Consider the following 27,795-nt stretch of genomic DNA (forward strand, 5'->3'; position numbering starts at 1 on the left):
TTAAATTATTGAATATTATATCCATAATTACTGTCTTATTAAGAACTGAAACGTCTGCTTCAAAATTATTCTGAGTCCTTGAACATTTCATAATTTTACATGTTTTCCAAGCAGTTAACCATACTTAACTAATCTTTGTGCTTTTTTTTTTCCTTTACCATGCTTACAGAAAATTCAGGTCTACAGGGAGTGGATTATGACTCACAGTAGCAGTAGAGATGATGATGATGATGATGATGATGATTAGTCAGATGTTAAAATTCATGTTCTTTGTCATTTTATTTAAAATGTTTCATTAACATGTTTTGTATGACTGCTACCGTAATACCCATATGCCCATTTTTAGGGAGTTAAAATGCTTTTTATTTTTAAATGTTTTTCTAGCACATTTTTGAAAAGCAAAATAATTGCATTATTTAAGCAGAGAAAAATGTATCTTACATCCATAATAGGGCATACTATATACCATAGCTTTTTCTTGTATATGTTTTGTAGTTTTGTAATATATAGTTTGTCTCTTAGATTTAAAGTTAGACTTAAATTTTTTTGGTAATGTTCACTAGCTTTATCTTATTTTAAATTACCTGCTTATTTATTAGCAAAATGCTATTTTTAATGTTTTCTGTAAATTTTCTGGGCTGTAATGTAATGCCACTGTGTTAAAAGAAAGAAAAGAGAAAAATAGTAATAGCCAGTAAATATTTTATATTAGCATTTTAAAAGTATTTTTGTCAAATTTCTTTTAATAATAATAAACTTATAACTCAAAGCAATATGAATTTGTTGTTCTATTCCAAAATCATACATGTTGATCTACTATTATAAGGAATGAACTACTATTATAAGAAACATTTATGATTTGTCATGGAAGTGAAAATTTATATTCTGGGAATGAAAAAAAATGGTTTTGTTGGTTTACTTTTATTTCATTATATATATATGTATATATATATAATATATATACATATATATATTTTTTTCCTTCCCCCTCATGGCGGCTGCTGGCCACTCATGCTGGCTGCTGGCTGCATACGGTAGCCCATGGCAACCCACTGCAGCAGGGGCTGCAGCCTACGCCGTCGCCGGCGACTCACGACAACCCAGCTCCAGGTTGAGCTGTTGTTCAGCATCTTAGCTGTAGAGGGCAGTGTCACTGGCCCTCATGTGGGATCCCAACTGGGGCCCTCTGGCGTCCCAAGCCAGCTCTTAACCAGCGCACCACACAGCCAGCCCTATATATATATTTTTTGTGAAACAATGAGCAAAGTTGGTTTTACAGTCATTATATTTATTTATTAAATTACATATCCATGTACTATATCCCTATGATAAAATGTTACAAATTAATTCAGGACATAGAAGCATTTTTATAGTAAGCGTAATTTTTCTTCGCAATATTGGGAATATGTTATCTATGTCTCTATGAGCTAATCTGTTTTATGTTTTGTGTATTGAAGGTTTTTGTTTTAATTTCAATTTAGTGAAATTGTCTTGTCCTAGTTCCCTAGCATATCTGATGAACTATATATTTAAAAAAATAACTCTTAAAAAGTGAATGACTGTTAGTAGTATGTTTAATCCCGTATGACTGCTGTGCTTTTGGATCAACAGAGGAACATTTACCTTGGTTTATGTTAACCACTTTGTTCATATTGGGCTTACATTAGATTGTAGTAAAGAGTTTTAATTGTTCAACTTTTGGCTTAACTGATTCAGCTCATGATGTCTGAGTCTCTTCTAATTCTTAAGTTCATCAAGATTTTATTCCTATAAATCACTGTTTTCTATTTCTTAGAAAGTGACAGTTATAAATTTTTAATATTGAGCAGAAAAAGCTAAAAAATTATCAGCTCTTGAAATAACTACCTGCCTAGCATTCATTCGCATTGTCTAGAGATCAAGATCACGTGTACTAAGACTAAGAAATGTGTGAATGTCAAAGAATTTAATTATTGTTTTCATCAAAATAATTTTCTTATATTTTTTGGAATAAGTAAATGAAAAGAGTGTCCATTAAAATAGTCATTACTGGTACCAGAGACAACTTGTATTTGTCATGCACCCACTGCTCTCTCTTGGCTAAAGTCAAACAAAGCTTGCTGGTTCTACTAGAAACTATAAAGAATACAGCTTATTATGTATTGTGTATGCCTGAGGAAGGAAGAGTCTGGAAATGTCTTCTTTGGTTTCTTATGTTCCAACTTTGCTAGGCACAAGGCCTTTTAAAAAGGGAAAATGCTAAACTACTTGTTTGTAAGACATTTACTGAATTTCCTATGGTTGGTCTGTGACACTTTATTCTATAGTACAGGTTTCATAAAGATCCTTAAGAATTTATCTGGAAATGTTCTGGATATTTCAGCAGTGACTTACCATTTTAATGAAAAGAAAATTGAAAGTAGAATTATATTTATTTAAAATCTCTTGAACAGGAAAAAGATTTAAAACAATATACTAGTAACTAGTAAACTTTGTTCTTGTGGTCCTAAGTATTCATCATTCTTAAGTGTTTAGCTCTGAGAAGTGAAATATGTTTTTTTGACAGTGTAATTCCCCTTGTTCTTTCTGTTTCTGTTTTCCTATCACAGAGACATAGTCTTTTCTAGCTTCTTTGACCACAGGTATTATTTTTCCAGTTTTTAAAAAAATATTATGTTCCTATTATTAGAGAAATATTTCAGACTGTTTTACACCAGTGTGTTCTTAATGGAGATATAGGATCTGTACAAAATATCTTTTACTCCTCATCAAGTATATAGAAAGTTAGTTTTTTTGTTTTACACCAATGTTTTCTTGATGGAGATATAGGACCTGGACAAAAGTATCTTCTTATTCCTCATCAGATGTACAGTACAGAGAGAGTTCAACTGTGGGACTTTAATGAGATAAACAGTTATTTTGTTTATTAGTGGCTCTATAATTAATTAGAACTTCAAAAATTGGAGCTATCCATCTAATAAGAAAGTCTAGTGAGAAAGCTATGTTTGAAAGATTATGTAATACAATACCTTTTCATAGCCTTTAACTTTATTTATATTCCAAGGTTCTACATGGCCATTGCTTATGTGCAGAAAAAGAGGAGGGTTCCTCTCTCTTCCCTAAGGGAGCAAGCACTCATTTTTCATTTTGCTTTCTGTCTACTTGACCGTTGAATAACGTACTGAAAACTGGCAGGAAGAAATTGACCTGAAATTGTGGGTACCTATCATCATGGATAATTTATAAAAGCCTGTAAATGAAATTAATTAGTGCTCACATTTCATGTAGATACAATAAATGTAAATCTAGAATAATACTTCCAACTTTTAATATTCCTTAAAGAAAAGGAAGTCAGAATAAATTTGTTTATTTCTGCATTTAAAATACTAAGGATTTTATAAATTATATCTTTTGAAATAGTTCAAAACACCCATCATTGATGCAATGTTGAGTGTTGATTTTAAGGTCATGTTATTAAAATTTACAGATGGAGCCATCCTTGATCTGTTACTACATCAGCGTTCAACATGATATAAATGTGATTGTAGTCACATCCGAAGGCCATATACACTGAAGAGTATAGAAGCTACTATACCATTAGTTTGTCTGATTTAAGCCCTGTGGTGAAATTTTACATCATACTTTACTGTAATGATAGAAAGAGGATCAGAAATAATCATCCCAAATATTATTTGAGTACTTTTTTCTGCTGCCTCTTCAAGCCTCTGTTTTTCATTTTTATAGATTTCCATGCATATTTATCATTTATTATAATAGTAAAAAAATATGAAAGTCTAATTTGGGGTCTAATATGGGGTCTAAATAAGATACACAGATTATTAGATCAAATAATATTTATGATGGTATATAACAAGAGTGTCAATTTTATTTATTCTATCCCTGCACCTTTGGGATACTTGGAGATCAATTTAAAATGTTTAGAGCATTAATCTTTCATTTCAATGGATGAATGTTCCAATTCATGAAGTATGTTTAGTACAAGCAATACTATACAAAATGTTACAGAAAGTCTTGAGTCAAAAAAAAAAAATACAGTAAAACCTTGGATTGCAAGTAACTTGGTTTGCGAGTGTTCCACAAGGCGAGCAAACATTCCTAATATATTTTAACGTGGTAAACAAGTGTTGTCTTGCAGTACAGGTAGTTTGTTTTTGGAATGAATTATGCTCGCAAACCAAGGTATTACTGTACATTATTTCAAATAGATCTGTGTTAGGGAGATAATTAGAATCATAAATGATTTTCATATATGGAGGTTTATGGTTTAGTTTGTTTTAATGTGGTAGACCATTTTCATGTCCATAATTTCTCAGTGTGATAAATTTATTTAGCAATTATGCCATATCAACCCATATATATATATATATATATATATATAGCAACAGTGTACCTCCAAGTATCAGTTTAAAATAAATGTTTACTAATTTTTAAAAATTGTTCGTTTCTTTTTTTTTTTTTAGTTTTAAAATGTCCATGTAACACTTAACAAGATATCATTTACATCTGAAGAAGAGATGGTCCACAAAATTGATCTATGGATAAAATACTGACTCTCAGAAATATAGTCCAGTTTTATACATTTCTTGGCATCTTTAGACAAGTATATCACAGTGCAGAAATATGAGTATTACTACTATATTTTATGTAAAGTTTACATATCAGTAAACTTCAGAAAGTAGTAAATTCACCTATCCCTTATGAGTATGTAATTGTTACAAAGCCATAGTAAATGGTTTATAAAGTGTAATTTTGTTTTATGTTACTCTTAACATAGGACATTATGTTTTCACATTATGTTTTTTCGGGACTACTATGATGGACAACATACAATAGTGGTCCAACTCTCTAAATAACAGTCACTAGACAAACTGGACACCCTCTCACATGTGCACAAATCTTCATGGAAAAGTACTAAGTTTTAGACTTGGACTTGTGTAATTTATTTCCCCTTTCTAGTGTATTAAGAAATGACATGTACTTTAATTTGCCAAAATCAATAGTTGTTTTCTGGCAGCAACACATTACTTCTATTACATAGTAAAGTGAATACCAGAACTATTCAGGAGGTGTAAGTGAATTTTTATTGGGAAGGGAAACAGCAGCAAATGAAGAGTGAGTAAGGAAGCTCCCTGTTGTCAAGATACACAAGGCATCATCATATATGATACAGGAGGCGTTTCCATTTGTGACCCCCCCCCCACCTCTCCCAGTTGAGAAATGTCAAATGCTTTTCCATTCAATCAAATACTTCTGGATTCCTACCAAAAAGGAATACATTAAGAACATGGAAAAGTCGCTTACTGAAAGGAAACCCCCAAAAAGCAGTAAGGGAATGTAGAAATTAAGAAAATACGTAGAACACTCTTTAAGTTGTAATTATATTTTCATATCTTCACAGTAATACAAAACACAGTCACTTGCAGAGCTGGTTCAGATTACTTAAATACCAGATACATTTTTAGTCCTCTATGTATGTGTTTGGAAGTTACTTATGTTTATATGAAATGAACCTATTAATACTTTTCTGAAGCAGTAACCACACCAGGAAGGCCAAGGCCAACACAAGTCAAGGAATGGAGTTTTCCCAAGCTGCAGTGTGAAAAAGACGATGAACAGCTGATTCCATACACATGAATGGGTTTGTTTGCCATAGGAAGGCCAAATGGAATAAGGAATGGCGATGTGTAAAAAGGCTTCTTGAGGGGAAGAAGGATGATGTCTTGTATGCAGTTAGTTTTCTGTCTTCTGCCACATCACAGTCTTTTGTGCAGTCCGATGTCCATAATGTTAGGTTGTCTCCAAGCAACTGCATGATGAAGGTGCTGTCTTTGTAAGTCTTCATTCAGTGTATCAAGTTCTGCAATAGCCTCATCAAAAGCCGTTTTTTAGCTAGTGTGCAGGCAAGGTCCGGGTTATTAAGGATCTCATAATAAAATACAGAAAAGTTAAGAGCCAGCCCCGGATGAATTGGGTGTGGGGGTTGCCTCTCTCTGCTTACTCGTGTATCAGAAGTCCCTTGGTGAGCTCCTTGGGAATTCTCTGTCATTTGTTTTCCATCATCACACAGAGCTTCAGCAAGGTACTGGAAGTACCCTCCCTTCATTTTCATAAAGAAGACCTTACTCTCTGGATTAGTTGCTTTGGCTATTTTAAATCCTTATCCAACAATTTCAGGATGGTGGTGCAGATGGACCTCAGTTCGGACTCCACTTTCTCCGGACAGTCCATAATCAGCTACAACTTCTTGTTCAAGGTGTCGATTTTCTGCTCTCTGCTGGAGATGCCCTCCAGCCCCCGACCACGTTCCTATAGGCCACTGAGAGCAGGTTGCGCTCCTCATTGGACAGCTTGCCCCTGCTCGGTCATGGCTTTCGTGCAGGTGGCAGGCATGTCGTCCTACCGCTCTGCCTGCGCGGCCAGCTTCGCCTTCCGGATCAGCTCTGTCTTCTCCATAGGGACGGGGAGGAACTAGCGTGGGCCCAGACTGATGGGGAGGCCGTGCGCAGGGCCTCCTTAGCTGTCACGGTGCGAGTCCTACCACTTTGATCGGCTTTTAGCTTTAGCCAAGGATCCTCCTGTCTCAAAGCTGGTTTTAATGTGACCTTCTTCATTGCATGTATATATTCTAATATATATTCTAAGCAGTGAAATGGTAACAAAGATACCTACTAAACTGCGTTATGCCATTCCTCTGGACCTTAGAGATGCTTAAATATTTGAGCATTAAATTTTAACACAATCAGGATAGTTAGATTTAGCTAAGTATATTCTTAATTAGACATGCTATGTTTTTCTATAAATTCCCATTTGTCAATAACCTGTTAACTACATGTGTCTACAAAGTTTTTCTGAATGTATTCAATAAAAATTGGGGTTTCTATAAATTAAAAAATTTAGAGACCCACACTTCCATGGATAAAGCTAAATTCCTCTTATGAACATAGATAAGCTAACATCAATTCTCAATCTACAATTTTAATATTTTACAGGAGACATGAAAGTTTTTTAAAAATTAAAGTAGATTCTACATTGTTAAAGTAATATATTCTCGGTAAAGTAGGAAACTAGAAAAGAAAAAAATATATCCAATTATTCTGTCTCCCCACCATTAATGGTGTTATTTCCTTTTTAAATTTTTTTATGTAATCATGATCCAAGTTTCTGTTACATATTTTTCATTTTACTATAAATTTTTATAAACAATTATTAACTTGTAAAGATTTTAAGTCACCCACTCATACAATAACTCTTAATATGGGAAACCTGGTTTTTATTTCTGGAATACATAAACTTCCAGCAGAACCTTTTCTTTATTTTTATAGCTTATGTAGAAGAGCTTATTTTTTGATTGAACGTATTTGTATGTTTTGACTTTAACTTTTAAAAATATTTCTACCCCTTAAATCTCCTCTTAAAGTGTGTGTGTGTGTGTGTGTGTGTGTGTGTGTGTGTGTGTGTGTGTCTTTCCATTGTGTATGAACCGACAGCTAGGTTGTCCCATGGGGGTACTCTATTCTTAACCGTTTTAGATATTTTAAAATTTTATTTATGTTTTCTTTGGATCTCCTACATCTCTTACAAAGATAAGCCTAGTTGCTTTTATGTAAATTGTAGAAGGGAGGCTGTTTGTGTTTGTTGTGTATTTCTTTTTTTTCAGAAATTAAAGATGTTTATAATTAGCTTCAGACACTGCCTTAATAGAAATTGGAAGATAACTGCCTTCAGCCGACGTGGTCTTTCTCTTTACTCCGGGAGGAGAATTACAACTGATCTGGAAGAAAGGGCTTACCATAGGCAGTCAGATCACCAGAGTAGTGCCGAACACTCTTCCTGGCTTCGTCTGACATTTTGAGTAAGTGCACAAGAGCTAGGAGACAAAGGCTTATTGGATTTCACTCTTCATTTTGTAACTCTTCCTCTCCAGAAGCGTACTTCTGAATGGGATGAGAAAATTGAAGAGAGCCAAATTCTGTTACCCAGGTATATTAGCATTCTTAGCATCGTGGATAAAGCAGATCCCAAGGAAAAGGAGATTACCTACCCAACTTGGATACAGTTCTCGTACCTCATTTATTAGTTTAGCAGAAATCTATTGAGAGTCTTTGGCACATCATTTTCAAAGGCCCATACTCTTAAACATTTAGTAGTAAGTCACACAATTTTGGACCAATAGAGTAATTCACTCCACTTAGAGCCTTCCAATATTACATAAAAATACTTTTTGAAAAGGACTTTGAAATTTTGTCTTTTTCTAGAGGTGACAGTTCCATAGGAGAGGTTCCAGTTTTTATCTCAAGTGTAAAATGAATTTTTTAATTCTCTTTTTCAATGAGCAACTTAAATGAGACTAATTTGATTTCTAAATCTTTTCCAAAAGTTTGGCATCATTGTGTCCTTAAATTTGTAAATATAGTAAGGAAGGCTAAATACTATTGAAATATAAAATTTAGTCCATTTAACTTTAAAAGAAATCCTCAGGTGTTAAGTTTGAGTAGGTTCAACTTGAGACTTTCTTACTGAGGATGTGCAAATAGAGCTAAAACTCTGCAGTAGATATTAGTTTAGAAGGTCTTTAGCCTGCATTTAGCTAAAGGTGCTAAATTATAACCTGGGACTCAACCCAGGACTTCTCTACTGATGTGTTAGAGCTCTACTTATAACTTACCTGGTTACTTGGGATAGCACAGAGATTCTCAGCATAAGTTGAGTTTAGTAAAGCTCATTTAGAATTTTTTTTTTTTTAGTATGTCCTCTAACAATAGTGTTAAGTATAAGTATGAAAGGTCTATTTTTTTCACTGGTCAAATGTCCTATGAAAGAAAGGATGTTCTTTCGCCAAATGAAACAGTTCATTTTCATACAAAATAAGATTGGAGACCTCTTTCATGCATCGAAAAACAAAATTTAATGTCATCTATGAAAGGAAGCAACATGTGTATATACTTTGTCAGTTAAGAGTCTTTAGTTATAAATTCGAATGAAATTAATAGCCTAGTTACTCTTGAAGATGACTCTAATGAGCTATAATGCCAATTTTTTGGTGAAATTTACCGCTATAAAGAACCCTATAAGAAGTAATGTGGAGAATGCACATTTAGATATTTTGTGGTAGTTCGTGTTTAGATATTCGTTTTAGTTGGAGATCTCATGAAGCTAGTGTTGGAATACAAATGTGGGAGGCTGGATATATCATGTAAAGTTAACCTTTCTGGAATAAGGTGCCAGGCTACTTTAAATGTTAAAACTGGCAAAAGACTAAATGTAGAAATATATATGTATAATTGCATTTTTGGATGATTTGGTAGCGTAGTATATATGAATGCAAAGAAAAAAATTAATGCAATGTATTTGGTTTTACGCAAGTATTTAAACTCCTATTAGATATGCATGAGACACTCTTCTAGATCTTAAGGTGACAGCCTTGAAGAGAGTAGTCAAGATTCCTGTTCATCTCATGAGATTATTATTGTAATGAGCTTGATCATTCTGGTGATTGGGGAATAAAACACATGCCCTGTTAGAGTCCAACCCTGTAATGTCTGATCTTCACAGTGTCATTTCCTACTGATTAGCTGCTACATGTGAGGCTCTGAGAACTATAGAAATCAAGAGACATAAGATATGCCTAATCTTCAAAAGAGAGAGTGATCTTAGGCATTATGTAAAATTGAAGCATTGCCAGAGACATGATACAGCTTGTGAGGTAGCTGAACCCATATTCCAATGAGCTGCTAAAATGGGATCCCAGTGCATCTACTGGAATATATATGTAGTTATTCTGTGCTCATGTTGACAATAAAAATTATCTGATGCAGCAGTACCCGATGGCACAGGGCCTGGATTCTAGAACCAAGTAAACTTGAGTTCAGTTCCAGCCTTTTCTTTTTAATAGCTTTATAATCCTTTATTATGCTTGTCTGACCTCAATTTCCAGACAGCAAAATGGAACTAATTGTAGTACTTAACAGTATCTTGGTGTTGAGATACGTAACACCAAGATAACAATACCTTGGTGGTGTTGCTACGATTAAAACAAGTGAAGTAGTATATATGATTATTACTACAATGTCTAATAATTCATTGTTATATTTTCATTACGACTTGATGCTAGTTTTTGCTCATTATTATATAATTCTGTATCCCTCGGTTGTTTCTCTTTATGAAGATAAAAGCATCATTAAATCTTATCTGTTTTTTCCTTTCAAGGTTAATAATTAAAATACCAGGATGATTTTCACCCACTAATTGATGAGCAGTAGAAATAATAAAACCTCAGATTTGTTTTGCTCTGAATTATACAGTATTTTAAAGATGTTATTGTTGTTTACAAGTATATATAGTATCATGGGTCAGTAACTGCTGCTCAGCAGAGGTTCTGCTGGAAATGCGTTCAAGAGACTCATAACTATAGATTTAAATTATTACTGACCTACCTCTCTGGCCCTATCTCTAGAATGTATTAGATAGGTTAATTAATGGTCTGCTGTTGTTAGTGTATATAATTATGTCATGAACATAATGCTGTCCTTTCTCTAGACTGTTTTAGTTGACCAGTTGATTACAATTCACATTTCTTAAGGTAATAGTTTGATTTGATTTGATGTCACAGGATTATGCTCAGCTTTCCTGCTTTGTCTAAGATGTCAGCAGAGTTTATGCTTTGACTGACAATCGAAATAGCTTAGTAGCATGGGAGGAGACAAAGGTAGGGGGGATTAAATAAGGGCTAATTCCTCTTCAGATTTGATGACAGTCAATGAAATTTGATTTTTTTTTAAATCAACATGCCTCACAGAATAAGCTAAATATCACTTTTTTAGTGTTGTTTACATTTATTCTGTTGCATATATGAAATCATTGAGCCTTGAGATAATGAATTTCTACTGTATTTGATCATGAAACTGGTTGAATGCCTGTTTCTGCTGGCCGTGGCCCACATAGTCTTTCATACTTGAAGTAAATTTGAAAACATTTTTTACCAATAACCTTTAATCGGGTAACTCTAAGGAGGTTATTGATTACAATTTTTCTCTAAAGATAAGATTGTTTTGAAAAACTTGGCTATTTATTTGCTTCCTAAATAATTGAGAAATGGTAGCATTTACCATTTTAATTTCCAATTACACGTATCTGCCTGAATTTTGTTGTTTTAAAAAAGTTAATTTAATTTTTAGTATAATCTGTTCATAAACCTTTTCTTTTTCCCATCATCTCCTGACTATTCAAATTAACCAGTTTATTTAAAACCAGTAGATTTTCTTTTTTTTATAGCATTCTTTTTCTTTACCTTTCATCTAAATGAATTTCATTTTCCTTTTATCACCCATGACCTTTAAAAATTTAGGTATTAATCAGATTTTGGTTTTTGCTGAGCTCTGTGTTCTTATCCTTTATCCAATTTTTTAAAATATATTTGCCATGAATCTTAGCACTTTACAGTCAGCCCTGTGTATCTATCTACTGGTTCTACCAATGATGGATTGAATTCAATGCAAAGATATGGAACCCATGGATACACAGGGCTAACTAAGGGACTTGAGCATCTGCAGATATTTGTATCCAGGGGAATTCCTGGAACCAATCCCCCACAGATACTTAGGGACAACTATATATTTGAGATTTAAAACCTTCTACATTAGTGATTTGTTCCTAATATCTGTCTTGTCATATTTTGCTTTTGTTTTTTTTAACTATTTCTGTTATAGAACTCTGCTATGTCGCAGTATTTGTATGATTTGAGTGTGTTAGCAATGTTTTCTGCATCATAGTTTCTAGCTTATGTTCTCTTTCTGAAGTATTGGGACTTATCTGATAGGAAATACAGATATTAGTAGAGGATAACCCTGATACCACTATCTTTCAAAGTTCCTATTTTATGTGTCTCTAAGTTTATGATCAATTTGGTTTGGATTTATTTATATCTAATAATGTTTACATGCTCATCTTTTCTAATACAAAAGGGACCCTTTTACTAATGGTTAAATGTAGTAACCATACATTTGAATCGTTACCTGTAGATTCTGACAATTAATTATATGGAATGAATGCAGTTACCTTTGTGTTTCTGTTTATTTCTTTAAGAAAGTTCTCAAACGATGATAGGTAATTCATAATATATTTATGAATAAAGAAAAAGTTGTTTTTCCTTTAACATTCTAGCATGTTAAATTAGGCTAACATATCTAAAGTACGGGCTATTGTACTTGATATTTTAGCCAAGTCATTTGATGTTTCAGCTAAATCTTGGTCTTTATGCAAAGGCTCTACAGAGTGACCCCTAGTCATGGTTTTGCAGTTCATTTATTTTAAAGGGAATCACAAATTATTTTAGCCGAAACATTCATAGCTAGCATCTGTTTGGGATAGAGAAAGGTAGAATATCAGTACTAAACTATCTGGATCCTGTTAACCTAAAAAAACACCCAGCCATCCTGACCTGCCTTAGCAGTCTGCCTCAGCAGCACCCAGCTTCCAGGGATGTTGAAGACTTTTTTTTTTTTAAGATTTTTTTTTATTGGGGAGTTGGGGGAGGGGAACAGCGCTAGGGAATCTGGGGAAGGGGAACAGACAAGTTGCTGTCCTTTTGTTCTTCAGTCTAGTTGTGGAGGATGTCGCTTCACTGGCCCAAGTTGATATTATCATTGCACTCTTCCTGGGTGAGGCAGTCACTCATGGGCCATTGGACGGCTGCGTATGCCAGCTGCCGGCCAGCCCCACTGCAGCCTACGCCATCAGCGGCGGCTCACAGCAGCCCAGCTCCAGGTCGAGCTATTATTCACCATCTTAGCTGTAGAGGCGCAGCATCACTGGCCCCCAATGTGGGATCCGAACCCGGGCCCTGCTGCTCATAGCTGGCGTCCTAAGCCAACTCCTAACCAATGCGCCACTCGGCCAGCCCTTGAAGACATTTTTGAGGTACCATAGGAAACTTAATGACTGACACCATAAGAGGAGACATCATGGTGTAGTGAAAAGCACTGGAATTACAAGTGAAGAAACCACTTTCTGAGCCAACTTTTGCAACTGACAGTAAGACCCCAAGCAAGTCATTTAACTGTAATCTAACCTAAGTACACAAGGTTGTGAAGACTAGACAGAAAAGACACCTGATCCTCAAATTTCTTCATGTATTAAAGGAAGTGATACAATAACATTTCTTCAGGTCTAAAACTCTGTTGTTGTTTTCCCCCAAAATAATATATAATGACATTTTGAAAAGTATAAAACTTCATATGCAGAGAATTTATAAAGTCAAGTACAGTAAAACCTTGGATTGCGAACAACATGGTTTGCGAGTGTTACACAAGATGAGCAAACATTTGTAATACATTTTAATGTGGTAAACGAGCAATGTCTTACAATATGAGTAGGTTGTTTCTGGAACAAATTATGTTTGCAAAGCAAGGTATTGTAGTTAGGCAGGAAATTGTTAACAAAGCATGACATTTGTAGACTTTTAACAGCATGATGAAAGATGATGGCTAATACGCTATCACATTCTCTCTCTTGCTTCTATGGGATTTAGTTCCAAAGTTTTAGCTTCTGCTTATAGCCCAATTCTTATTGCATATTCACGTGTTTGTAATAGAGAGTTATCAGCAACTTTTGCTGTATAAAGAGTTATCTTTGACATTTATTTAAATATATCCATTGTAATAAAGAATATAGTTCATTGTATGTTTCAGAGTAGATGGTTTGGATCATAAAGTCCATTCGTCTTTCAAGTGTTATATTTAAGGTTTTTGATGAACCCCAAAAACATTGCATGACTTTTTTTATTTTTTAGCTTTTGTTTATACTGGATGTTATTGTGACTGTTGAAAATGGTTTAATTGCTTATATGCACAGGTTCGATTTGATTTAATTTGGGTCTGAAAAGTGGAAAGTAATGAGAAGCAGGGTCAACTGCAATGCCCAAACTCAACACAATATTGAAATAGAAGCTAGGTACTGAGATTATAGTTAAACCATAGTCTTTAAGTTATTTGAAGGTTGTGATCTATTAACAGGATATATAGACGCTTGACTCCTAGTAGCAGTGATATTCTTGAGATCAATATTTGTATTCTTGATTTTAAAACTTGGCCAAATAGAACAAAAGAAAGTAAATACTTTTAAGCTAATTTCTTTTGAAATACCACAAAGCTGAAACAAAGAGATGTAAAGTTAAAAATAAAGCTTCACTTCCAACCCCACTATTACCCTTCCCAAGCCCAGAGATAAGTGCAACGAACAGATTGGTGTGTTACTACCAACTCTTCCAGAAAACTTCTGTGCATATATAAATATATACATATATGTTTCTGCTACCCACCCCAATTCATTCTCAATAATTTCACTTAATATTAGTATCTTGCACATCTTTGATATCAGTACACAAGTCTACCTTTTCCTTTTTCATGACTGCATAATGTCCCATTGTACGGCTATTCTATGATTTATTTAAACAGTCCCCTATTAATGAACATTTACATTTTTTTCATTTAATACAATATTACCATGAAGATTTCTATATGTATATCTTAGCATTACTTTTGTATAAGATAAATCCTAGTAGTGGCAATGCTGATTCAAAGGATACATTGAATTGATTTGCATTTTCTTGGTTTTGAGTTAAGTTGAACGTTTTCTCATATGTTTATTGGTCATATTTTGTTTATGTTTTGCTGAACTACCTATTCATAAACTCGCATTTCTTATTGGTTTACTCATTTTTCTTCAGTTGGTTTATTCGTATTTGTAGAATTCTGTGTTTTAAAGTTAGCTCTATATCTCTGCATTAACAAGTATTTTCCCAACTCATCTTTTGATTTTTTTGTTATTTTATTTCTATTTACTTGCTTATTGTTTTGCCATTCAGTAGTGTTAATTTTTGTGTACTTAGGAATTATTTACATTAAGTTTTTTGGACTTTGTGTTTTATATTTAAGCCTTTCCCACTTTAAGATTATTAAAATGTGTTTTTTTAGTACTTCTGTAGTTTTGTATACTTAAATAAGTGATTCATGTGGAATTAATTTGGTGTAAAGAGAGAAGTAGGGCTCCATCTTTAGCCATTTACTTGCCTGAAACACCATTTATGTGATAACGTACTTTTGCCCAGGAATTGGAAATGCAATCTTGATTTCATAAATTCCTACATTTGGACATATAAAATTTTATAAAGTCCTGTGTGCATTTTGGTCAATTTCTGGAATCTATATTTTTTCTATTGATATATCTGTATATAACTTCTAGTAGCACCAAACTGTTTCACTACTGCAACTTGTAAATTGTATTAGTATCTGCTAAGGTAGTTCTTCTCATTCTTCTTTCATAATATACTGGCTATTATCACTTTTTTTCTAGATAAATTTTAGTATTTTGTCAAGTCACTGCTCGCCCTCCCCAAAACAAACTTAACAAATACCATCTTGGGATCAAGTTGAGTGTGTGTGCACGTGTAAAAATGGGGGAAGGAGGAGATAACATCTTTATTGTAATGATTTTTTTCTATCCAGGAATAAGACATGGATTTCCATTTTCAAATTTTCTGTTATTCCCCTCAATAGAGTGTTACAGCTTTTATCACATACCATAAATTCTGCATGTTATTTTTTAAACTTGTGTTAATTTCTTTTTTATTACCCTTGTAAAAGAGATTTTTTTTCCTTCCATTTTTCAAGTTGATTATTGTGTTTATAAAAGTTACTGGGTTTTGTGTACTTGAGATTTCCAGATATATCGGATCTGCAAATAATTTCTCCTCTTCCTCTCCAATATTTGATGCTTCTTTCTCTTAATCTTTTGTATTTTCTTAATGCATGACCCATTTTGCCTAGTTTTTCACATTTACCTGCATAATTTGTTATCTAATAATTCTTGCCAATTTCTTCTGTGGTTATGTTTGTTTGTCATTTGTAATCAAAGGAATTCGTGTTTACTTGCCCTACTGGCTACAGGAAATAATAAAGATACTCAATATTATAATCTTTGAAGTTAGAGAATTCTTCCATGCAATTAGTTTGTATGCCTCACCCTGCTGTTGAAGTTAGGTTTTTGTTATTGTTGTGGTTGTTTTAACTTCTGTCTCCAATAGAACTGAAGTCTGTTCTATCAAGCTTCTCTACCAAGATTATTACAACGTCTCTTGTTAGCTTTCTTCTATGCTAAATCATTTTAGTTTTTTGATACAGCCTCATGAAACATAATTTTCTATATCCTCTTTTGGAATTTGTTCAAGAGATCTAACATTTTGGATAAATTCTTAAGACACCTTTTGTTGAAGGATCTTCATCACAGTTACATTGCTTGCCTTTTAGAAATATTAGTTTATCTTACTATATATTTTGAATAGCCGAACTAACTGCATCCTCAGAGCAAATAGTATTTAGAACAGATATTAAAATGATCAAGTCTCTTTTGTTTATATAGTTATGTTTATATTTTCTGGGACAAAGGATTTATTGACAATGTCATGGACAGTGTTTCAACAGACTTGAAAATAAAGGCCATATTAGGTCCTGGGGTTCCCTGCCCCCAAACACTCTGTTCCTTCTTTTTGAATGAGTTACGAGAGTGGCAAAGAAAAGCATGTTTGTAAGGCAAATAGGGAAATTCCAGGGAAGAGGCAAGGTGGGAGCTAGTAGTAATTTATGTGATAACATTTGTTTAAATATGTGTTTACATGTGTTTTTCTGCAGATGTGATCAAATACTAATATATATTCCAAGGTAAAATGAATGTGATAGTTTAATAGTAAACTTAATAAGCTCAATTTAAACTTTGTAAGATGATAACAATATTTTCTAAAACTCCAGCATTAAAGATTGATGTAGCTGCAATTGAATAATCTTGAGTAAAGCAGTCCAGATCGGTGCTTTTAAAAAGGAAGCAGCAATGATTTTGTGAATATTCAATTTTCTGATGATGTATTTATTGTATAAGTATGTTAATGATTTGCCTCCATTGAGAAATGGTTTTTAGAGGATTGTAAGGGATTACTTGCCTTACATAGGAGTATTACTAATTTTCTCTCTCTTTCTCTCTTTCACCTCTTTTTAGGTCATGGAAAATGGAAGATTTGCAAAATACAAATATTTTACCCATGTCATGATCAATAAAACAGATATGTTAATGATAACCAAAAGGTAACTTTCTCTAATGTAACTTGATAAGGGTTTAACTGACAGCACTCATGATGTGAAGCAGCTGTTAGTCACCTTTTGTTCCAGTCACACTGATTCCTCCTGCTAACTCTGGTGATCTTGCTCGATAAGCCTGGTACCTAAAATCTTCCATAAATTCATGTTTAGCTTTGTGCATGCATACAGCTAAACTGCAGTGCTACCCACAAACATAAATAATTTAGAAATTATTTCAACCAATTCAGACTGATACAGAAATTTCCATAAAACTATCCTCTCAAGGGTAGACCAATACCATGCCTTCCCCCTCTCTGAAAACATACAAACTTTCAGGTTATCCCAGAAGTCAATAGTCTTCTGGTGGTATCTTTTCATTAGAATACATATTGATTACTCACATAAATAGCTGTACCACTGGAGACAGATCAGATTTTATGTGGGTATTCCCAGCTACAGACAAGTCCTTAAATAGACCTGTAGACAGTAGAAGGGTACATGCAAAAATGCACAGTGGCATAGCTTCATGGGCAGGTTTTCCAGGAGGCATTTGTTGAAAAGAATAAGCAAGTGCATTATCAATATGGAGATTTCTGGTTAGCAGAGTGAAAATGGCTGAGGGAGGAGAGGTTATGGCTGAATAGAAAGGAGTGATCAATTTGGCCACTATTGAAAAGGCAAAGTTCTGTCAATATCTTGTTAGTTCAAGTTGACTGTTGAACTTAGTCATTTTTAATGTTTGTAATCCAAATAATTTCTAAATCTAAAATTTACATTACTATCTTAATTTTCTTGTGCAAAAAGTAACACAAACTAGAAAACTCACACAATATTATAGAAGGTATACTTGTAAAAGGTATCATTCCATCTGATACCAGTTCCTCTTTTCCCCATCCCAGAGGCAGCCATTTTTACTGGTTTCTTTTGAGTCATTCCTGAAATATTTTTTTGCCTATGCAAGCATACACATATATATGTATTTTGATGTAAATGGAAATCTGTTATGCATACAATTCTGTACTTTGTTTTAATTCTTTACTTAAAATCTTTGTTTTGAAGAGTATTCTATGTCAGCATATGAAGATCTTTCTTAAGTTGTAAATGACTGCCTAGTATTTATTTGGTAATATATACTGTAATTTACATCTAAATTGTTTCTAAACTTTTATAGTTACAGACAGTGCTTCAGCAGTCATTTTTGTTTATAGCAATTTTCAGTCATGTTTTTAGTAACCCTCTCTCTCATTGACTAAAGGAAGGGTGACTCCTCAGAGTTAAGAGTCAGTTGCAAAGTTTATTAGCTTACAAATCTTGAAACATTTAAAAATTTACCTTCTTTTCAACATAGTAGAACTCGACAGAGTAAAGGAAGTTAGTTGTAATTGATTGAAAGGTAATATTTATTCTTAGGATTTCCTTTCTTTCTAAGTTTCAGATTTGAGGACAAAAGGGTCTTTGAATCAAGATAGGGAGTACTAGATACCTGCTACAAGATTAGCCTATCTTTGATTTTTCATATGGTTAAAGATGTACTAGAGGACCAGTTCCATAGCCATAGGTTTGTCCCGTAGCCACTATGATCCAGGATTGGTGACAGAGGGTATCAGAGACAGAAGACAGAGGTGAGAGATGTAAATCCTGATTAGATTTCTCTTCCGTTCCAGCCAGGAGCCAGCTTTTTCTTTAACTCAGTTCCTTAACTTAAAAGTATATGTTACTTAAATAAACTTTCTGGTTGTAACTACAGTTGCTGTTTCAACCAGAGGGAAGAATTGGGAGAAAATGACCTTTGCAGGAAGGATTAAATAAAATTATTATAGATAGAATGCATTTGCATTGCTTTATTTTTTTCCCCTCAAAATGGGAAAACAATATTTAAAACCTCTTTCTGATGTAGGTCGTAAACATATTACATGGAGCTTTAGTAATAAAAGCATTTATTCTAAAGTATTAATTACAAGAAAGTTTCCCAAAATATTGGTTGATAATTGATTCTGCAGATTTTTTCTATTTCTTATGAAGTGCCTTATATATTTGACTTTATAACTACTTCATTTTTTCTAATATAAGTATGTTGTGCTATAAGTTCCCTACTAACATTGCTTAAACTGCATCCCACAAATTAGGTTGTGTTGTATTTTCATTCTCAGTCAGTTCAAAATATTTTCTAATTCCCTTTGAGATTTTTTGACCTATGGATTATTTAGACGTTTGCTAATTTTCAAGCATTTAAAAATCTTATCTTTCTGTTATTGATATCTAGTTTAATTTCATTTTGAGCTGAGAACATACTTCGTATGATTTCAGTTCTTTTAAGTTCATTGAGGTTTCTTATGACCCAGAATATAGTCCCTTTTGGCGGATGTTCTGTGTGCACTTGCAAAGAACGTGTGTATCCTGGTATTATTCTATTGTTGGATATAAGTGCCTCGGATTTTAAAGTGGATTATTTTTTGCAGTGGTGTATTGTTTGTAACAAAGGGAACGTTTGGACAGCTTACATGTGAGTGGCAGTACAGTTTTGATGAGTTTACCAAAGAGCCATTCATTGTTCATGGGAGAAGATTGCGCATTGAAGCAAAGGTATGTTGAATAGATTTCTTTTAAAAACTTAGAACTGAAAATAACGCATTGAAGTAGCCCTCACTTTTGTAACATTTCCATCTCTTTTATAGATGTTGCTTTGTCTTCGTATGGTTTTCCTGTACACCTGCTGTCTTACTCAGGCTTAAAGAAAAGAAAGCTAGGCCAAACCAAACAAAACAAAACAAAAACCTACTTTACGTGCTATTACATTGACAACAGCATCCTCAGGCCCTCATTATATTCAGTAATAGAACCCTACCTCCTCACTGCTGTCTAAGGCACTAAAATGAGAAAACCATTTGTATATCCCAGAATCCGTAGCATTTCCCTACAGAATGTTTTTCCCTGAAAATCTCACAAAAGAACACTCGAAAAGTTATCTAACAGCCAATTGTTGATAGTTCTTTCTCTCTTTATAGATATTATTCTATCATCCCAATTCAATTATAAACTTGAAGGCAGAGACCATTTCTCTCTCTGCTTTGATTCCCATCAGCTAGCACAGTGCCTGATTCTTGGATGTTGATATAAAATACAGTGAATTGCTATTCGTTTGTTGAATCAGTAGAGACTCAATATCCATTGTAAGTTGTAATGACTATAGTGGGTATTATCAAATATAGTATTATATAGGTAGAATAATACAGTAGGTATATATGATAGGAGATAATGTATTTGGCCTCAAGGTGTTTGACCAGATACCTATGGGCAGGGCCCCTTTGACACTCACTGTATTAGTAGGAAATATAGCCCAAGTTAAGTTTTGTTCTTTGTTATTTTTGTTTTGTTTTGATTTGGAGGGATTTAATTAACTTATGTAACTAAAAACTCTATGTCTACATCTTGGAACTTAGATATATATGCTCAAATGATATCATTAGCAATTATTCTACCTCCCTTTCTCTTCTTCATTCTCCCGTTTTTCACCACCCCCATCTCTAGGTTCTACTTTTTTCAGTGTTGGCTTCATTCTCAAGCAGGCCCCCCTTTGGTGATAGACTGGCCAGCAGAAGTTCCGGGCTTACACCCTAGTAGCTCAGCAGAATGAAAGCTCCTCACTGAGCCACCTTTGGTCACTTGCTTATTCCTGAATCAGTCACTTTGGTCAGGGAGTTAAAATGGGCCAGATAGCCAGGTGAGGGTCATAGAATCACCGTGGTGCTGTGAAGAAGGAAGGGTCAGCTCCGTCTGAAGTATTTGGAGTAAGAGAAGGGGAGAAATCATTACCCAAAGGGGATACAAAAAGTCGTTACTGGAGCAAGGGGCACTGGACACAGACAAGCAGAAACAAGATTTCTTCTGGGCAGCCTATAGGGCAGAACTGCCCCTGGCCTAATGTTTAATCGTTTCTCCAATCTTACCACTTATTTCAAAGACATGGGGCAGCTTTTGAGTAGACTGGAAATTAGTTCTTGGGGATCTTACACCAACTTTCCCCACTGAGAATTTTTCAGATTTATTCAGAAAATGAAAGGCCCTGTGAATGCACATGAAATAATGGATAGGGGCCATTAGCTTCTGATCTAGCCCATACTACTTTCCTGGCTTTTTCCTATTTTTTTCTCTCTCCAAGGATAAACTTCTTATCTCCTTGGTTTCTTCCCCTTCTACCTTTTCTTGCAACATTGTATCAGCAGCCATCTTTTTTTTTTTTTTAAATAAAAGTATCTGATTTCTTCTGGAGTCCGTATTTGTGTGGATATTTGAATTATAGTTATTGTTAGACTAGTAGAACCTCCACATTGCTTCCTCTAGGACCCTACCCAGAATTAACAGAGATGAACAATAAACCCATTCTTTCCATTTGTCCCTCTAATATTTAACATCCACCATTAGACAGTTCTCCACACCAACACTGAACAGAATACCGAAGGAGCGTAAAAAGTGGAAGACAATCGGGCCGGCCGAGTGGCGTGATGGTTAAGAACTCGCTTGGGATGCCAGAGGGCCTCAGTTCGGATCCCACATATGAGGGCCAGAGACACTGCCCTCTACAGCTAAGATGCTGAACAACAGCTCAACCTGGAGCTGGGCTGCCGTGAGTCGCCGGCGACGGCGTGGGCTGCAGTCCCTGTGGCAGTGGATTGCCATGGCTACCGTGTGTGGCCAGCAGCCAGCGTGAGCGGCCAGCAGCCACAGTGAGCGGCCAGCAGCCGCAGTGAGCGGCCGTCCAGAAGCCGGCGACTGATCTGCCTCGCCAGAGAAGAGCACAATGATGGTGCCAACTTGGGCCAGTGAAGCAACATCCTCCATAAGTAGATTGAAGAACAAAACGACAGCAACTTGTCTGTTCCCCTTTCCCCAATTCTCCAGCACTGTTCCCATCCCCACAATTCCCCAATAAAAAAAAAAAATCTTAAAAAAAAAAAAAAAAGTGGAAGACAATCTCATAGGATCTAGGACCCACCTTGACTTCTTTGATCTTTAAGCTACAGTCTTATTGAATGACTGGTTTAAAATGTCAGAAGTTACATAACATACACACATACACGCACACATCAACACGTGTGTGTGTATGTATGTACGTATGTACACATATGTGTGTATATTATTTCTGAGCTGAAATCGTCATTATTCCATGGCCTGGTACCAAGAACTACCTGAGAAGTTTTTTGAAGGGGAAGAAGAGTGACAGTGCTCCCAGCCTTGTCTCCTTCCCATCCTCTGTGGAAGCCTTTATGGCTTTAGCAGTTAAAATCTCACCTACAGCTTATTAACTTAGGTTCAGTGATAATACATGTGTTAGTATTTAGTCTTTTTTTCCTCTCTCTCTCTTTGTGTTTGATTCTTCTTCATTTCCCATTCTTGGCTTTTTTTTTAAGGTGTATAATTTCTACAAGGTGGACGCTGTAGGCACAGGTCTCTAAAACGGAATGCCATTTCTTTATCATGTTTCTACAACTGGATTTTCATATTAATGAAGCTACTTATTCTGTTTATAGGAACGGGTGAAGTCTGTATTCCATGCCAAAGAGTTTGGAAAAATAATTAACTTCAAGACCCCAGAGGATGCTAGGGTAAATATAATTAATCTTTTACTTAAGTAGGTAGCAGCTTCTCATTTTAAAGCCATGAAAATTGGACTCTTTTTTAAGGCAGATAAGGTTTGTTTGTTTTTAATTTTGTTTTTGTGTTTTGACAGTTTTAATATATGTAACTAGATAATATTTCCCCAAAACTGTTTTTCATTAGATTGAATTCAACACACCTACTTGGTTTTCATATCAAATTGTTCTTATTTTATTTCTTTACTCTGTAATACTTCAAAAAAAGTCAATAAACAAAACAAATTATTTTATTCTAATGCTAATCTACCACCTCAAGCCGGGAAAGAATTGTTGATTTATCTACTGTACAGCTATAGTGATTTTTTAATAAAAAACTTTTATTAATAAAAAATTACAATAGCATGGTACATAGCATGGAAGAAAACAAAAGGAGCCAAGCCAGTAGTCTGAAAATCTGGGTTTGAATATTGGTTCTGTTCCTTCTTGATTGTAGGACCTTGGGGAGGTCAGTTAACCTCAGCTTCCTCAAAATGTGAGTGATGTGAACTGAAAAGCATTATGCATACTCTAGGGATTATGGCAGTTACAAGATATGTACTGTCAAGAAAGGAAGACAGAACTGTTATCTACCTCATTAAGCACACCTAAGACGCTATTTCTGATACTGAATTGTACTCATTGTGTCATGGAACTTATAATAAGATCACATGGCTCCTTTACTGAATCCCTGGGCTGCCTGTCCTCATGCTACTCTCTGTGTTGGTGGCTGGGTATGACTTTTTACCAGTGCACTTGTCACATTGGACCCCAAAGCAGGAACTTTGGGCAATTCAGCACGTGCTGTGCAATTTTCGATCTAGACATTGTGCTATAATGCAAAACTGGCATACTAGCAGTAGAAAATTGAAAGGGGGACAAGGTACAAAGAAAGAGGAATGAAGGAACTAGTACCTCAATATGCATGTTGCCTGAGACAGGAAGACAGAGTAGAGCATGGTAATGGTGTGACTTTCAGGCCATCTTCTGTCATGTTGCTGAAGGACATTACCACCAATTTCAGTTTCTCTGTAATAAGTTTTCCATTTAACCTCTGTCACCATGTTGTTTTATCTCGGAAGCTTTGTATTTAATCCTCCTGCTCTGCTAGAAACATCCAAAGGGGGCTGCTGAGCTCAGTTCTCTCTCTGTCTTAATCCTAGAACCAGTAGGTTCTCCTTAAGTTAAAGAAGCACAAAGACCTCTGCTAAAGCTTTTCCTAATGGGATAACCCCGGTATCACCTACAAGGTTATCTGTCATTACATGCCCAATGACAGCAGACATTATTGGTAGAAAGGTTTACATTATATTTGCATTTTATCTTTGTGATTTCAAATTAGAAAATATATTATGAGAACATCTAAAATGCTCAAGAATGTTATTATGCTGCTACCCACTATAGAATTACATGTAATTATTCCTGTTCAATCAGTTGAATCCTGTATGTAGAATCATGAAGTTTTGTGATACAGAATTGGTATGGCTGAAAGGAATTTTGCATAGATAATTTTCACATTATGCCAGAATTATTCAGTTCAGCTGCCAAATTACCCTTCTCGCTCAGGATGGTTCATTTGACTTTTCTTATTCTGAAGATGAACATCCAAGTCCAAAGACCTTAGAAAACCTTTCTTACTGTCAAGTAAAACCCAATACCATTGTCCCTGAACTGTCTGGGACATTAAAGTGAGTGAATTATCTCTTATGCAGGATGAATTTAATTACTAGCTTATGAGGATAAACCTAACTAAACTGGAAAGCCAGCTTCTAGATTGCCATTTATTACATTTTGAGTTTTCTTGCAAGTTCACTGAAGTAAGTAAATATTTGTTTCTTTCCTTCAACAGTGGATCCTCACAAAGCTAGAAGAAGCAAGAGAACCTTCCCCAAGCCTCTGATGGAGAACACTGCTTGAAGACACACAGTAATAAATCATTACAGTTTCCACCTTGTAACTTCCAAAACTACTTTGGGAAATATAGTACAGAAGTAATTTCAAGTACATTAAAAAAATAAATATATATATATATATATATATATATATATATATATATATATATATATATATATATTTCAGTTAGAATCAGGTAAAAGTTATGTAATTAAAATATTTCGACTCTTTGGGGATCCATCTGGTTTTCTAACTTGGATCACGCTTCTGGTTAAAATTCTAATGACTTTGTATAAGAAACGTTTCTTTTATGAATCTTAAATTTTGCTCCAGGTGATACTCTGCAATGGTAGAGAAATTGAGCATATTTAGCCTTCATACGGAGCTAAGTTTAATGTTCCTAGTTTACATTATAAACGTCTATCATGCTTACTTCAAACTCCCTGAATAAGTGATGGGAGTGATGAAATCAGTGATCAAATCAAACATTGCCTCAGTGATATCAAGAGAACAGTAGTGGTGGCTTCTTTAGAAACATGAAGTTCTTTTTACAGATAAATATTTTGGTGTTATTTTCCTTATATTTTTATAAAGGATAGGTCTGAATTATACTTCAAATATACCGCATGACTATAAAACATAATCTTTTTTATATATAATATAATACAGACTGAATAGTAATACCATTTCAAGCCTCACTTTAAGGAAGGCTTGAAGAAATGAGTGTCATACCCAAATAGGGAAAGCCCTTCTCAAAATTTTGAAGCCTTAGAAATACTTCCTCAAGCCATCTTCATGGGATCTACTTGGTTTCCCCAGGTCATGATTTTAATAGATTGCTGACTTTACAGGAAAATCCCTGAAGCCTTAACAATACCAACTTTTCATTCACTGGTAATATAAAATAAACAAAATCCCCACCTTCTTAGATTTGAGTTATGCTTCACAATAGACAGCGCCTCTCCTAAGTAAATGTATGTACCCTAAAGATGAACCCAGTAGCCCGTCCGGTTGGTATAGATTGAGAATTTCTGGTTTGCTTACAGTTATTCAAATGAGACTCATTCTTTTACATGTATAGCTCATTAGATCAAAAATTACAGGCTGCACATTAGTAAAAACAAGATGGGTTTTTTTCTTGGTATTTGTTCAAAAACTCTAATATTAGTGGACTTTTTCAAGTGAAAGGGGTTGAATGTATGACTGTAAACCATGAAGAGAATCATGCAGTGACTGATTTAGTTATTAAATAATGCAGAGTATTTGTGCATGTTGTATGTGCCATGAAATTATTATAAAGTATTTTTGGAATTGGAGACTGTATTGTCAAAGGTTGTGAAATGCTCCTTAGGTTCCTCAAACCCTTGCTTTGTTGTAAAAGCTAAAATAAACAGCATGCCAGGTTGTAACTGTATTTCTTCCTGACCAAATCTAGCTACCAAATACTGTTGATTTTCCTCTGATTGTAAAAACACATTGTTTATTATCAGTAGTTTCCCCTAGAATGTTTTTTTTTCTTTGCTGAACATAAATTGGGTCAAAAGATGACAAATTTCAAATCCCATGATAGTGTGTGCTCCCATGATGACGTTTGTTCAGAGTAACATACACATTTTCTCTGTCGTGAGCCCCTCCAATGTTGCATGCATTAGCATTAAGCCTAAGAGTACAGGTCGGCAGGAAACTCATCAGATGGTCCTCATCCAAAATGTCGTTTTACTGAAGTTCCATTCAATGCCATTAGCCGAAGACCTCATACCTACTCCTGTTTCATGCGTTCATTCTCGGAAAAAAATACAGACCCATAACTCAGGTGTCTCATGGTAAAAGGGGAAAGCCTAAGAGAGTAGCGTAGAAATCTTTCTAGTATCCCCAGGAGGCTAGCAGGAGCAGGTCTTGTAACTATTACACATGCACATTCAACATGCCTATCCTTCCTGTTCCCCTACCAGTAAGAATCTAGGAATGCCTTTTCTTACTTTTCCTCTACCTGTCATCTACCTATCACACTTCCCATCACTTCCTCTGTTTCTAGAGTAGAAAGACCCACAATTTCAACAGCAGTCATTTGTCAGTCATCTTAGAAGATTGTCTTCATCTAAACAAAGAACATCAGATCACGAGATGAGTCAGTCTTTTTAACGTAATATTTTACAATTTACAATTATGTGTTTGATTCTGTATTCTTTTTTCTTGAATATTACAGAGTCCATCATCTTATTGTATTTGAAAATAGTCAGCCCTGAATTACATTTTACTACATTTAATGGCTCTTGGCTTGAGAACGCTAAGCTTACCTCGGTAGTTTGGTAGTTGCCATGGAATAAGGCCTTGAGTACTGTGTCAGTTCTTTCTTTGTATTATTTGTTAGCTATAGCCCCAGGCCCTGGATTCTAGCACAGCATATATTCTGGACTGTGATTATTGGGTGATACCCAAGGCAGAGTGTCTGTTCTCTGCCAGCTGTCCTCCAGAAAGCTGTGTTGGAAACAGCATCTTTGATTTCTGGTACAGAAAGAAGCTTGTGATTTCTTCACATTTACCAAACACTCTCTGAACCAAAGAACATGTGCATGTCTCCAGTGGCTTCCTTTTCATAGTGTATGTTGGCTGCTTCTTGCATAGTATTGTTAGCAAGACTTTGGGATTTTTCCCAGGCTCAGTTCAACTGAGTTATTTTCTGATCCCTACATAATCATTACCGGCTATCGGCAGTCCTTCCTGGGCCTGCTCTCTTCCATAGCTCTAATCCTTTCCAAAACTATCCTGTGGCCTCCAAATAAATAAGAAGTTTTTCTTTTCTTTTTCTATCCTAATTATTTCTGTCATCTTCTTTCTGATGGTAGTAGCAGTAATAGTATCCCACTGAATACATATGTACCTATAGATATACTTTATAAATAGTATCCTATTCCTGTCTGATAAAAAGTAAAAATTCTACTCAGTGCTGAATTTTCTACACCTTAGTTATTCAGTCATCAGTTGCCAATATTAACTGATCCTTCAGGCCAAGCCAAAGCCCCTGTATGAATGACTGGGACGAGGTACTGGGGTAGTTTGCCTGTAGGAGCTGAGAAGTGTGCTGAATACACTCAAGGTGAAAGTAGCCATTTGGGACTGGGTGTTTTCGTGCCCCAGCCAACACAATT

General features: G+C 34.9%; 1 protein-coding gene and 1 pseudogene across 1 annotated transcript in view; one reads left to right on the top strand and one right to left on the bottom strand.

The window, feature by feature from the left end:
* VPS13A (vacuolar protein sorting 13 homolog A) overlaps positions 1 to 24,792 on the top strand; it is a 220,528-nt gene extending 195,736 nt beyond the window's left edge. Inside the window, exons 69-72 of the mRNA XM_019648286.1 lie at positions 17,044 to 17,129; positions 19,583 to 19,706; positions 22,652 to 22,726; positions 24,603 to 24,792. Coding sequence (XP_019503831.1) covers positions 17,044 to 17,129; positions 19,583 to 19,706; positions 22,652 to 22,726; positions 24,603 to 24,653 — 336 coding nt within the window. The 3' untranslated portion in view covers positions 24,654 to 24,792. The remainder of the gene's footprint in view (positions 1 to 17,043; positions 17,130 to 19,582; positions 19,707 to 22,651; positions 22,727 to 24,602) is intronic.
* Positions 5,477 to 6,842, bottom strand: LOC109385755 (14-3-3 protein theta pseudogene; annotated as a pseudogene).
* Positions 24,793 to 27,795: the final 3,003 nt, after the last annotated feature.

This window comes from Hipposideros armiger, unplaced genomic scaffold, assembly GCF_001890085.2.
Source record: "Hipposideros armiger isolate ML-2016 unplaced genomic scaffold, ASM189008v1 scaffold_124, whole genome shotgun sequence".
NCBI classification, from domain to species: domain Eukaryota; kingdom Metazoa; phylum Chordata; class Mammalia; order Chiroptera; family Hipposideridae; genus Hipposideros; species Hipposideros armiger.